At 44.7% G+C, this 15122-nt stretch overlaps 1 protein-coding gene across 1 annotated transcript in view; it reads right to left on the bottom strand.

Annotated features, from left to right (window-relative positions):
* Positions 1 to 15122, bottom strand: part of THSD7B (thrombospondin type 1 domain containing 7B) — a 406197-nt gene that overhangs the window by 182287 nt on the left and 208788 nt on the right. The window contains exon 8 of the mRNA XM_075829232.1: positions 1642 to 1830. Within this exon, the coding sequence (XP_075685347.1) occupies positions 1642 to 1830 (189 nt within the window). The remainder of the gene's footprint in view (positions 1 to 1641; positions 1831 to 15122) is intronic.

The following is a 15122-nucleotide window of genomic DNA, read 5'->3' as shown; positions in this document are numbered from 1 at the left end:
TCATTGCATCATGTTGATAATTACAATAAAATAGATTCAAACTTCTCAGTAGAATTCAGTTTAACCCATGATATTACTTGCTGCAATCCAACACTTAAAAGTCTGATGTTTTCTATCATCAAAAAAATATGACTGAAAATTCAGAATGATCTTAAAATGTGGAGACGTCTTCTTCGAGGGGTTTTCCTATCAGGACAACCCCAGTCCATATGCCCTATCATGTGATATGGAACGTCATAGAGGGGCGTCCGCCACTGGGAATCGCCACCTATCAGCCAGAGTTAAGTGCCGCTAACAAGCGTATGTGAACGGCCCACATGTAATGTTTCACATCCCGGCCGGTAACTTCCCCCATTAAAATCAGCTGGGGGGGGGGGGGTCTCAGGAGTTGGACTCTCATATTGCACCCTATTCACAACACGTATTTTGTTAACATGTAGCGCGTACGTCCGGAAAGCTCCAAACCTATAAGCTAAACTTGTCTATTCTATCCTACACTATTCTATCCAGCAGAGTCCAGTAAAATGAAAAGTAAAAAATTTTTGTGAGTCTATGGGGGACATATGCCAATGTATAAGATCCGCCACGGCATCCGTTACGCGGATATTTCATGAGCTTTTCAATAGATTTTTCATGAAGTATCTGTAAAATGGATGCCATTGTAGCCTATGGGTCACAGCCTATAGTTAACGTATACCTTGGGAGCTTTTCCCGGCATAGACCTTAAACATAGACAAATAAACATGATGTGAATGGGGCCTTAAAAGTGTTGTCTGTGATGAGACAAAATTTGGTATTTATATAGCTCCCACTTATCTGAATAGGAGCTGTATATATCTGTATGTGGTAAGCTCCCCCTACTGGTGGCTGCAGGCGCAAAGAATTATATAATTTAACTGTATGATGGGAAACAGGGGAACTCCAAACAAAAAAACTGAGATCCGGCCCCCGTGAATCCCTATAGTGTCGTTTGGCTGTAAACCTCCCCTAATGCTCTGAATGCCTAGTTGTCTGTATGGTCATTTTTCCTCTGTCCACACTACACATATATATGAATCACAACAATGTGACAATTCTACAATATATTGTTCCCAGGCCCCCAGCCCAGTCGGTCTGGACTGCCAGGACCCACAACAATCCTAAAATAGAAGGGGCTGCAGCGCTTCTTTAGCAGCTCACCCCCTTCAAAGATTTCCTCATCCAGCGGCACTCCCGGCCACCGGCTGTACATTTGACAGCAACCCCACTCTATTGAATGGAATCGGGCAGCGCCCCCAGAAGTTGGCCAAATCCGCCACAGGGCCATCACTAGACCATCACTGCGGCCCCAACATTCTCAGGATCGTTTCTTAGTTATATCCGTTTCCCCGAATGCTGAGCGACAACCGATATGGCCCTGAGGGTTGTCACTCAGCTCCTGTAACATTGCACAACTTTGCCTTGCTCACTCTGATGGGCGACTACTCCTGTTAGAGATAAACGGACAGCCATAAAGTTGCCACCCTGCCAACAAGATGATCAGATCCTGCCTGGTAATTGTAAAGTTTACTTCTCTATGGCTAATAAACCAGAATGTTTGGTAATCTGAGGGATCCGGTAATATCATAGGTGCCCATATACATAGTACTGTTGGGCACTCACCTTCTCCAGGGTAGGCAAGGATCGATCTGGTTCTGCTTTGCTTCCCTTCTGCATTTTTAGTAGAACAAGTCCGGGAGCACGGTGACCAGTCTGACCACTCACTGATGACACAATCCAGACTGCAGGGCACCTTACATACCAGCTGCACCGGGGGCCCGTCCACACACAGCTCTGGGGCGACAGGAAGGTCTACAAGAGAATAAAGACATGAGTCTTCAGCCAACCGCGGGCATGAAATAACAGTCACCTCTGTAATAACATTATCATTCCGTCATATAACTTATATTGTATATGCCCACATTGATTTGGTCTCTCTCCACCCTACCAGCAAAAAAGAAGAAACGGGAATACCAAAATTAAGATTTGTATTTTCATAGGTTGTAATGAAAATCCAATGACTCCTGTAAAATGAAGACTATGGTGCCATTAACATTAATGAACCACTCCGCATACCCAAGTGAGAGGCAAATCTAACTCAAGGGGTCCCATATTTTATCTACAGACCTAGTATCAGCATAGATTGAAGGTCCTGGGCCCTGAAGCAAAAGCCATACCAGGGGCCCACCACCAATGACATTGAGTGCTGCCGGACCATACGACATCTATCTTGTTGTATAGGATTCATCTACACTATAAAGATGAATATATGCCGGCTCCACTGTTACATTACTGCTCACCTCATATGTGGCTTGGCAGCCTGTGGCCCACCAAGCCCATGTGCACCTCCACACCTTCTATCGCCACCTAGTGTCTGGTTTTTAGTGACTTTTAAAGTATGCCAGGTTTGGATAACCCCGTTTTTGTATTGCTTGTCCTGCACGGTGTAGTTGGGGAGCCCCTTTTCTCCAATTACCTGAAGATTGTTTCCAATCTCTGCAGCTCAAGAGCAAATATTTAGTGCAGTACAACATATATGTCCGACAGTAAAGGGGTTTTCCACCATAGGGGACATGTGAAAAGAGCCTGGCATATAGTTACCCATCCCAAGTAAAAAATTTTGGCTCCTTCTCCATTTAAAGAATACTTGCCAACTTTTGAGAAGGGACATCAGAGAGACACCGAAAAATGCTATATAGCGCAAAGTTGTTGGCCTTTTGCCCAGCCGATTAATTAAGGGCACGTCCCCAACCTATGGCATTTAAAACACAAAAAGTTCATATGACCCCCACCTTCATTACATACTAAAATGACCCCCTAAAATAATACAGACCCCAGACCAGACCCCCCAAATAAACATACAAACCTCCCTGTACCCTGAAACTAATACAGACCCCAGTGCAAATCCAATTAATAAACATAGACCCCCTACAGACCCCCTAAAGAAATACAGACCCCAAACCCCAGCAAATATAGTCCTCGGACCAGAAACACGTAATACAGATTCCAAACCCTTCCTTAATACAGTCTCTTTGACCAGACCTCCTAATGAGACCCCAGATCCCCTTCAATATAAACTTTAGACCGGACCCCCTTAATAAAGACCTCAGACCAGATCCCCTTTTTTTAGACCACAGACCAGACCTCCCTAAATACAGACCTCAGACCAGATGTGCAGATACTCACCTCGTCCCGTTCCTGCAGTCCTCTTTACTCGTGGGATCAAGGACTGGCATCAGGACATTGACTGCCATGTTGGGGAGAGTAGAGGACTACAGGAACGGGAGATGTGAGTATATCTTTAAGATGACAGTGCTCGGGAGATTTGCCGGCTTTTCTGGGAGTCTGGGAGATCTCCCTTTTTTGCAGGAGTCTCTCAAACATTCCAGAAGAGTTGGCAAGTATAAGTAAGGGTAAATTCACACGTAGCGTAAATACTGCGGATTTTCCTCATTGTATGTCGCTGTGGAAAATCCACAGCATAACAAAGTAGCAGCAGAGTGGATAAAATTTGAAGCGGAAAAACCTGAGTTGCGTTTGTTTAATCGGCAGCATGTCAATTGTATTTGCGTAATCGCTGCTTTTTTGTTGCGGGTTTTCCCTATTGAATTAAATGAGAGGTAAAACCAACAACAAATAGCAGATGTTGTGTTTTTTTGCAGTGAAAAAGCTGCGATTCCGCATTACAAAAATCGCAACTCAAAAAAAAAAGTTATACTTACCAAGTTTTCTGTGCTTCTTCATCCAGGCCGGCCTCCTGGGATGACTTGCGGCGCCCAGGGCAGATACGCTGTGTACTTTTACGCAGCGTATCCGCCCTGTGTGAACATAGCCTAAAAGTGCTGTGGAAGGGTGCAAGTCAGAGCCGAGATAGTTCATAGGGTGGAAACAGTTGATTCCTCAGGGTACGAACACACACAGCGTAAACACTGTGGATTTTCCGCAACGAATTCATTGCCCTTCGGGTAGGAACACACACAGCGTATTCAGGGCGGATACACTGCGTCAAGCGTAAATTCCGCTGCGTAAATTATCGCAGATACTTACCCCCTTCCTCCTCTGACGTTTTCTCCGGCCCCACTGGATGACGTTGCAGGCCATGTGATTGTCTGCAGCGGTCACATGGCCTGCAACGTCATCCAGGAAGGCCGGACTGGAGAAGAAGCAGGGAACCCTGGGTAAGTATAACTTTTTTTTTTCTTACTTGCAATTTCTGCGGCGGGTTCGCTGTGATTCCGCCGCAAATGTCGCAACACACACCACTTTGTTGCGGGTTTAAGCACCCCATAGAATTCAATGGGAAAACCCTTCACGAAAGAGCTGCGAATACGCAGCATTAACTGACATGCCGCTGTTGAAGAAATCGCAGGTCAATTTGTGTTTTTTTTCGACTGCATTTTTCCGCAGTGTGGGGACGAGATTTGTTGAAATCTCACCCACGCTGCTGCTACTGTAATACGCTGCGGATTTTCTGCAATGATTCCGTTGAGGAAAATGCGCAGTGTTTACTCTGTGTGTTCGTACACTAAGGGCATGGCCAGACGTGGCGGAATTGCTCTGGAATTCCGCTGCGGACACTCCGCAGCGGAAATCCGCAGCGGACCCGTTTCTCCATTGCCTTCCTCAGCTTTTTAGTAGGGTTCGTTTGCACGTTGCAGACAATTCCGCTGCGGAGCATAGGTTGCGGTGCGGAATTTGGTGTCCGCAGCATACAATGGATGTTGCGGACGTGTGGCGGACTGGTTGCGGACTCATTGCGGAATTTCTCCATTGACTTCAATGGAGATTCTAAATTCGGCAATGAAGTCCGCAGATGTCATGTACATGTTATGTGTGCTGCGGAGCATATTGGTTTTTTAACATGACATTTCTTCATTCTGGCTGGACCTATGTGTATTTCTAGGTCTACAGCCAGACTGAGGAAGTCAATGGGGCTCCCGTAATTATGGGTGACTATGTGTGTGCACCCGTAATTATGGGAGCGTTGCTAGGCGACGTCAGTAAATAGTCACTGTCCAGGGTGCTGAAAGAGTTAAGCGATCGGCAGTAACTGTTTCTGCACCCTGGACAGTGACTTCCGATCACAATATACAGCAACCTGTCAAAAAAATAGAAGTTCATACTTACCGAGAACTCCCTGCTTCTGTCTCCAGTCCGGCTTCCCAGGATGACGTTTCAGTCTAAGTGACGGCTGCAGCCAATCACAGGCCAATCACAGGCTGCAGCCAATCACAGGCTGCAGCGGTCACATGGACTGCCGCGTCATCCAGGGAGGTCGGGCTGGATGCCGAAAGAGGGACGCGTCACAAAGGCAACGGCCGGTAAGTATGAAATTCTTTTACTTTCACTAGGGAAAGGGCTGTCCCTTCTCTCTATCCTGCACTGATAGAGAGAAGGGAAGTACTTTCACCTCAATACGCAGCGGCTAGTCCGCATCAATTTAATGCCCATTTGGGCAGATCCGCAACAGAATCTGCAACGCAGATTCTGTGCGGCATTAATGCGGACAGTTGCGGAAGAATTCCGCCACGTCTGGGCATGCCCTTAAGGTGCAAAATCCCTGTCATGCCCTTAGTTAGAAATGTGAATTTACTCTTTCAGTATTAATATGTTGCTTCCCCTTTAAATTCCATTCTGAGCCATATATTTTATTGCCGCAATATAACATATTGTTTCCACTATAAAAAATTCACGGGATCCAATCTGCTGTTTGTTAGGAAACTCTGCGCAGTGTTCCAGACTGTGATCAATCTGCATGGACAGAACACGTTGGCTTCTTGCTGTAATTGAATTGTCTTTATTTTTCCACCACTTTTCTCAGTTATTTTCAAGACTACGTTTTCTAAATATAAATGAACATGGTGACTTATGGGGTGAGGAGAGAATAGAGTTTTATAGGTGGAAACGTTTAGGAGCATTCAAACCTTTTTCATACAGGAAATTACATAAATACTACAACTCCCAGCATGCCCTGACAGGGTGTCCCACTGCTGAGATACCTAGCGATCAGCTGTAATCTATGAGAGAACCCGGCAGCAAGTGTTCAATTTACCAGCAGCGCCACCACAGGGGAAATGAAGTATTACAATGTGCCCATTGTAATCAATGGACTATCCTTATATGCAATGATATGCCGGGTCCTCCAGAGAGGGAGGAGATCTCTATAGCTTGGTATTAGCTAATTGATGGAGGTCCCAAATGGGACTACTCCTCCCCCCCCCCCCCCCATTAACTCAGAAACTAATCAGATATTTGAAAATGAGTTTTCTAAACCAGAAGGCCCCTATAATGTATTGGGGCACTAGTGACAAATTTAATCTCATCCGAGGTCGCTCTTAGTTGTACCTCTCCCTGGCATCGGTACTAATGGGGCACTGTGGTTGACACTTTTGGGGTCACGGTTGAGGGCTCTGTTTATCTCTTATGGGAACTTTTTGGGTGGCACTTGAGGGAGCACACTGGCTTACTCTTTTATGGGGGGGATTGTGACTGACACTATGATGGAAGCGCTGTGGCCATTTATGGGGGGCTAGAGGGGGCACTTAAAAAGGAGCAAGAGAAAACTGCTTTATCGTACATATCTGATAATTGTTCTGCTGTGACTACTTTTTATCCTAGAATATTGCAGGGTATGGGTTATGTTAGAGAGGGCATAGCTGAATAGGTTCATGATTTGAGAAGGTGAAGGTACCCAGGTTGATAGTGGATGAATGTTCAGCAGCACAGAGTATTTAAGCAGATACGTATTATGATCTTGTGGAAAGCAGTAACCTGTCCAATCATATGATCAGCTTCTCCTAGAGCTAATTGCACATTTTCTAGTTACTGTATAAACAAATAGGGCTGAATACAGAGATCATTAAAGGGGTATACCTATCTTATAAATGTATGGCATATAAATTAGGATATCCCATAAATGCATGAAAGGGAGATAGGTTACCGGTTGACCTGTTCGCTAATTCACGCAGGTGGTTTTTTATCATTGAATTTAATGGGTAGGTGGGTGTGTAATAATGTGTAAAATGAAAATACCCCTTTAAGACAGATTTAGACAACTTTTAGCTATTTCAGATTACCTTCAGAATAGTGTCAATGCTAAGAAACGTTGTGGTTGAAAAGCAGCAAATAAACTTGTAGAGAAACATATTCAATGGTGAATAAAACGAGATACATTTTCACATTGCATGATAGAATAAACTGGAAAAGAGGCATCGATAGAAAGCGCAATTATATAAATCGCCTCCTTCTCTTGAGTAAAACACGCACTGACCACGCTGTGCCGGCATATGCTGCCATGTCTGCCGAGCGCAGCAGAGAACACTTACATCAGTAGGGAAATAAGCCTGAAAGATTGTTAACAAAGCCGATGTAAGCGCTGAGAAGTGAGCTGCATACCAAAAACGACAGCTCATTATCCAGTAAAGGGATCGGGCAATGCTTCTTTATGTGTGCTCAAAAAAAGGACGTAAGGTCATCATACAGGCGGCTGCTCGAAACAAGATTTCTTACATGAATCTTGGTTTACATGCGAAAGAATATGGAAAACTTAGAGAAAAAGAAGTCATTACGCCATAGATGTAGTGAAAAAATTAACATATTTTATTGGGACATACAACATAAAGGGTATTACATAAAATTCAAAAACAGATCCGAATAAAAATAGGAGCACAGTGTGGCGGCTTCAAGGATTTTATAAATTAGGGGTATTCGGCCCACCGTAACACAAAATCCCTGGCAGTAAGTCACAAACCAGAATGGATAATAGGTGATCCAGTCTAAATAAATTAATTATTGCATACGTAACAATGAAGATAAAAAAATGCTAGTGGAGATAATAAATGCAAAGTATCCGCAAATTTGGAGCGAAAAAAAGGACTCGCTAAAAGAGTCATATGTTTCCTCCAAAGGTTATTCAAAGTGTTTAGAAAATTGAAACATAGTAAGTTATAGCATTACAAAAGATAGGATGTAGCAATAAAGTAAACTAGGATCAGAATATAGTAGTGTGACTGAGTACGCCAGGGAAAGAGTCAAATATCTTACATAGAGAGTGTGAAGCTGGGCTTACCCATAGAGATGGACGTGATAAGAAGCCCCGCACTGCAGCCTGACAACGGGGCGCTACGTTTGCTACATTATTTATATATAACGAGGCGTATTGGACACTTGTTAATTGACGCCTAACTATCTACCTAACCCGGTAAGTCCTTATATTTCAAATGCGAAAGAATATGTCAGAAAACAGCACAAATTGCAATTCCATAGTAGAGCAATGAAATCGCTTCCCTTTAGCCCGGCAGAAGTTTCCATAATTATATACAGGATTACAGGTGGCCATACACTTTCAATAGCTGTCGGCCAAACGCTCATCCGGCCGAGCGTGCATGGGAATTCAATGGGAAGAGTGGAATAAGCTGCTGCCAGACACCTCTGCCGACCGCTTATCTCCCCTGAGAACAAAAGGATGGAGCTTTGAAATTCAACATGGTCAATTCTTCCTTCCCCCGATAAATGGTGCCCGGAAACCCTCATATAAATTAGATGTATGGCCATTCCCACTGGAATCGGCGAGTTCGGCCAACATTAATCTCTTGTGTATGGGGGCCTTAAATTCACCAGGGTTGGTCTGCAGATGGGTCAACAAGCTTAAAGGAGGTTTCCAGTGTTATGTAAACGATGTCCTGGGGAAATCCAGACCCTCTCTATGTGCCGGAACAGAGAGGCGCTCTGTAAGAGCTATGGCGTACACGCCGCAGCCTCGCATTACATGGATGGCCACAGCAGGAGAAATGTAGGGCAGGGAGATGATCGCCGCGCCGCCTTCTTTTTGAAAAGAGGTTGTTTTTTATCAGACAACCCCGCTTAGACCGTAAGGACTATTTTGGCCTTTAGGATGTTGCATTTTTATTTTTTATTTTTTTAATTAACGCATCATGAGAGTGATAACTTTTGTATTTTTCCTGGACAATCCATACAATTATTTATTGATGTTAGAAGCAGGGGCAAGGCTGCTTTGGCCAATGTATTTAGATACAAAACTGGGGCTGCGAACTGAAGAAAACCTTAGCTACACATCTGGTTGGATCTCAAGACCATGTAGTGCAGGACGAAAGGAATTGGTCTGTACTTAAAAAGCGTCATCATCTCATCCATTTACTAGAGAAACTATAAAAACCTATAACACAAGACGGAGCCGCCGCAGTCGTGCTCCATTTTCCCATCCCCCTAAACGTCTATTAATTCCATAAATGCATAAAACATTAGCAGTGAGCGGCTGCTCCGGATGCACAAAGTGAAGACCACGAACGTCTCTATTTTATCCAAACACTTCCCGAGAAATGAAAGAGCCGTCATCTATTATACATCGTTTTTTGTCTGCGGTCCAACTCCACAAGAGACTTCCCAAACATTATCCATAACTGATATTTCACAACTTTTCATGGCAGAACAAATAAAACAGTAGCGCGATCCGCTCATCTATTATTCCAAAGTCAGAAGATTGCCAAATGTGAAAAATGATGAAAACCGCTCTGGATGCCAATCTCTGCGGCCAAAAAATATGGATTTGCAGCTGGGTCCACGTTTGCTTCATTCTTATGCTGATTATAGCGAGTCGTAATTATTTCTCGGCTACATGGAAATTGTGCGTGTTTCTAAAAAGCCCTGTTCACACTGAGTTTTTTTGCAGGCGGAAAAATCCGCCAGGAATTTTGAGCCAGATTTTGACCTGCCTGCATTCTCTTTGCCGCGTTTTTTGCAGTGTTTTTCGTCCACAGCCGTTGAGTGCTGCGGGCAAAAAACGCAGCGAAAACTGCTTTCTTTGCCTCCCGTTGATGTCAATGGGAGGTCAGAGATGGAGAGGCCTGAAGAAAGGGCATGATGCTTCTTTTTTCCGCTCGCGGGAAAAAAACGCCTCCGCCGTCCATTGAATATTTCCAAAGCGGTTTCCGCCTTAAAAACAGCGTAAAAAAAACTCTGTGAACATAACCTAAAGGTATGTTCACATAACGGCCGCGTAAAAAATGCCCCGTCGGAATAGAATGCCGTATTTCCCATTGAAATCAAAGGGCAGATGTTTGTGAGCGTCCTGCTTCCGATTTTTCAGCCGGTTTTCGGGACGTTTACGGCCCGAAAAACTGATGAAAACACTACGTGTGCACATACCCTAAGGCTGAGTTCACACGTGGCGGAATTTCACTAGCATTCCGCTGCGGACACTCCGCAGCGTTAATCCGCAGCGGAGCCGTTTCTGCATTGACTTACACTTCTATTTAGAAGTGTTCGTTTAGACGATGCGTAAAATTCCGCTGCGGAGCATAGGCTGCGGAGCGGAATTTGGTGTCCGCAGCATGCTCTGTCTGTTGCGGAGGTGTGGTGGACTGGTTGCGGACTCATGGCGGAATTTCTCCATTGACTTCAATGGAGATTCTAATTTCCGCAATGAAGTCCGCAGCTGTCATGCACATGTTATGTGTGCTGCGGATGCGTCTTGCTTTTTTAACTTGACATTTCTTCATTCTGGCTGGACCTATGTATTTCTAGGTCTACAGCCAGACTGAGGAAGTCAATGGGGCTCCTGGAATTACGGGAGCGTTGCTAGGAGACGTCAGTAAATAGTCACTGTCCAGGGTGCTGAAAGAGTTAAGCGATCGGCAGTAACTGTTTCTGACCCCTGGACAGTGACTACCGATCCCACTATACAGCAACCTGTAAAAAAAATAGAAGTTCATACTTACCGAGAACTCCCTGCTTCTGTCTCCAGTCCGGCTTCCCAGGATGACGTTTCAGTCTAAGTGACGGCTGCAGCCAATCACAGGCCAAGCACAGGCTGCAGCGGTCACATGGACTGGCGCGTCATCCAGGGAGGTCGGGCTGGATGCCGAAAGAGGGACGCGTCACCAAGACAACGGCCGGTAAGTATGAAAATCGTTTACTTTCACTAGGGAAAGTGCTGTCCCTTCTCTCTATCCTGCACTGATAGGGAGAAGGGAAGCACTTTTCCCGCAGTCCGCAGCAGCTAGTCCGCATCAATTTACTGCACATTTTGGGCAGATCCGCAGCCGTAATCCGCAACCCGGATTAGGTGCGGCATTGATGCGGACAGTTGCGGAGGAAATCCGCCACGTGTGGTCATGCCCTTAATCTTCCAGACACAGGTTTCAGCAAAGGTGACTCATTGCATATTCAAAGGTTACACAATGTTGCAATATACTTTCTGTTTCAATTCCTCTCGGCTTTCAAGATCTCTGCTTGCTGTCATTCAATAGGAACCTTCCAGTGGATAAAAATCTTTCCTGGTCATGTGATCACAGGTGCAGGACGATTTAAAGTTATAGCAGAGGCGTAGCTCTTGGGCCCTAATGCAAAATCTGTTACGGGCCCCCCACCTACCATGTGCTATTTATTATGTGTTCTGATGTGGTAGGCGGGGCCCCCTTAGGCACCAAGGTGTAAGTGCAAATGCTCCCTTTGCATCCCGTATAGCTACATCCATGAGTTACAGTACAGCTATCAGAGCTCTGTCTTGTAACGAGCCATGCACCTGCGTGTCCATCACTTCTCATGCACTGGAAGTAAACAATGAAGGTTCCTATTGAATGAGTGCAAGCACAAGCAGAGTTCTTGAAAATAGTAAGCAATAGATACAGAAAGTATATCGGAAACTCTATAGCTTTTCAATATACACTGAATAACCTTTATTTGCAGAAACTATGTTGTAGCTCTAATGGCACCATTTTATGTACCATATAATGTATTGGAAAAATTATTTTGTAGGGAGAAATGTAAAAAAAAAACAGCAATTCCTTCATTGTTTTTTTTTTGTTAAGTTTTTAGGATTTTAACCGAGTGGTAAAAACGACATGTTAAATTTGAACAAATTTATAACTTTTTTTTGATGTTTTACTACTTTTACAAAATAGAAATAATTTGTTTAAAAAAAAATAAAAAAAAATACTTTTGTGTTGCCATATTCTGAGGCCCGTAACTTTTTATTATTTTGTCTATGAAGCTGCGCATGGGCTTGTTTTTTGTGGGGCGAGCTGTAGGTTTTATTGATACTATTTTAGGGCATATACTAAATGACTTTTCGATCCCTTTGTATTCCATTTTTTTGGGCAGACGAGGTGATCAAACAACAGCAATTTTGGTGCTTTGAGGTTTTTTTTTACGACGTTCACCATGCGGGACAAATAATATTACATTTTAATAGCTTGGACTTTCACGGAAGCGCCAATACCCCTTATGTTTATTTTTTTATTGTTTATATTATTATTATTTTTTAAATGGGGAAAAAATGTAAACTTTTATTATTTTTTTGTTTTTACTGTTCAAATCTTTATAAAAAAAATTAGTTTTACCATCTCTTTATTTCTAATCCCACTAAGGTACTCGAACATGCGATCGCTTGATCGTTGGTACAATACCCTCGATGGTACTTCCAACAGCCTCCTGTTGCCTTGGCTCTGGCAGGGCTTAATAGAAGGACCGTGATGGCAGACCTGGGAGCTTTTATTAGACCCCCGGCTTCCATGACAATCCAACGACACACCACGATCGTGTGGGGGGGGGGCCAATGGGATGAGAAAGGGAGGATCCCTCCCTGTTTAACGACTTAGATGCTGCGGTCGCTAAAAGCGGTTAGAGCAATGGGTCAGATGCAGGGGCGTAACTAGGAAAGACTGGGCCCCATAGCAAACTCTTGACTGGGCCCCCCCCAGTGCCACAAGCAGCCCCCTTATAAATAGTGCCCCCTGTAGAATGTGCCATACAGCCCCCCTGTAGACAGTGCTATATAGCCCCACCTATAGGCAGTGTCACACCCCATTTGTAGGTAGCGGTCCCACCTCCCCCTTGTAGATAGTGCCATACAGCCCCCCGTTAGATATCACCATAAAGCCCCCACTGTATATAGCGCTATACAGATCCCACTGTATATAGTGTCACACAGGCCCCTCCCTTGTATATCGTGCCACACAGTCCCCCTTAGTAGAAAGTGCAGCACTGCCCCCCTTAGTAGAGAGTGCCACACACAGACCCCTGTAGATTGCGCCACACTCAGCCCCCTGTAGATAGAGCCACAGCCCTCCCCTAGTAAATAGTGCCATACAGTTCCCCCATGTGTATAGTGCCACGCAGCTCCCCCTTGTAAATAGTGCCATACAGTTCCCCCATGTGTATAGTGCCATACAGCATCCACTTGTGTATAGTGCCACACAGACCCCCTTTGTGTATAATGCCACACACCTTCCCCTTGTGTATAGTGCCACACAGCTCCCCCTTGTGTATTGTGCCACACAGCCCCCCTTTGTGTATAGTGCCACACAGCACCCCCCCCCCCTTGTGTATAGTGCCACAAGGCAATGGCGCATCCGAGAAAGTTGTATCAGCCAGGGAGATGTCACTCAAACATGGAAAGGTGGGTTTGGAGGCAGGACTGTGTGACTCTTCAGGATATACACCGATGAGATACCAACAGAGAAGGACACAAATACAGAGTAATGTTCAATGTAAGGCAACGTTGCTGAACTATATAGAATCTACTGTATTAAGTCCTAGAATAACCAAGATAACCTTGGTGCATCGATCAAAAATTGACATAAGATGAATCCAAGAAAATATGATCGACTCAAGCACATGAGATTTATGGAAAGAGATACAAAATTTTATTGACATAAAAACATAACAGGATAAAATTGAAACAGGGAATGAGTCACTCAATAAAAAGACATCAAATCGATCGCGCACCGGATGTAAATATCAAGTGATTATGTAAGCACTAAACATGTTGTTAAAACAGCAAGGATGATGTAGGTATACATGCAGACCTACGTCTAATGGAGCCGAGGTAAGTTATGACAAGAGGAACAGTCCAATGAAATCCAACAAAGATGTATGTATGTACTAGCCCGCCTATATGAGGGCATACAACAACAGTTACATGTACATACAGATAAGCAAATGCAGTGATAGTCTGAGTAAATCTGAAGGGCTAACAAGAACCCTAATGTGAATGCTGGAGGATCAACATTGAAAAGTCAGGTGTACAATACACATGGGCTCACAAAGGATGACAGAGGAACGACATGACTTTTCAATGTTGATCCTCCAGCATTCACATTAGGGTTCTTGTTAGCCCTTCAGATTTACTCAGACTATCACTGCATTTGCTTATCTGTATGTACATGTAACTGTTGTTGTATGCCCTCATATAGGCGGGCTAGTACATACATACATACATCTTTGTGTTTCACATATAGCTTCCCCTGTATATAGTGTCCCACATATTGCCCACCCCTGTAGACAGTGCCCTACATATAGCCACCCTGTTACTAGTGCCCCACAGGTAATCCACCCCTGTATATAGTGTCCCACATATGGCCCACCCCTATAGAAAGTGCCCTAAAAATAGCTCCTCTATAGATAGTGCTCTACATATAGCCCATCCCTGTATAGTGTCTCACATATAGCTCCCCCTGTATATAGTGCCCCCCATATAGACCCCCCCTGTAGATAGTGCCCCACATCCCCACATATAGACACCCTCCCTGTAGATAGTGGCCCACATATAGACCCCCCTGTATATAGTGGCCCACATCCCCACATATAGACCCCCCTGTATATAGGGCCCCACATCTCCACATATAGACCTCCCCTGTATATAGTGGCCCACATATAGATGACCCCCCTGTAGATAGAGCCCCCACTATAGATAATGCCACTCACCGTTTTATGAGAGAAAAAAACAAAAACTTTACATACTCACATGATCCAGTTCCCACACTGTTCGCTGGCAATGCTGGAGCTGAACGAGCATCGTCCAATGACGCTGATTGGCAGGGCAGAATGACTTGCCCCATCAATTAACGCCTTTCAAGCAATGTTCGCGCCGCTAGCTAATCAGCGTCATTGTAAGGCGCTGAATGTAATGCGCTGCATGTATTTAACTGTCGCTAGCATCGGGGCCCCCTCCGGTGCTAGCGACGCCTACAGGAATGAGAGGGCCTGTGTCGCCCGGCCCATACATGTTGGAGGCTCGGCGGCGCGGGCCCCATAGTAGCGGCGCTACCGGGCATATGGGGAGGGGAGTGTCGGCTGGCGGCACG

The sequence above is a fragment of the Rhinoderma darwinii genome, chromosome 6, assembly GCF_050947455.1.
Source record: "Rhinoderma darwinii isolate aRhiDar2 chromosome 6, aRhiDar2.hap1, whole genome shotgun sequence".
NCBI lineage: Eukaryota > Metazoa > Chordata > Amphibia > Anura > Rhinodermatidae > Rhinoderma > Rhinoderma darwinii.
This window is presented reverse-complemented; position numbering and strand designations above follow the sequence as displayed.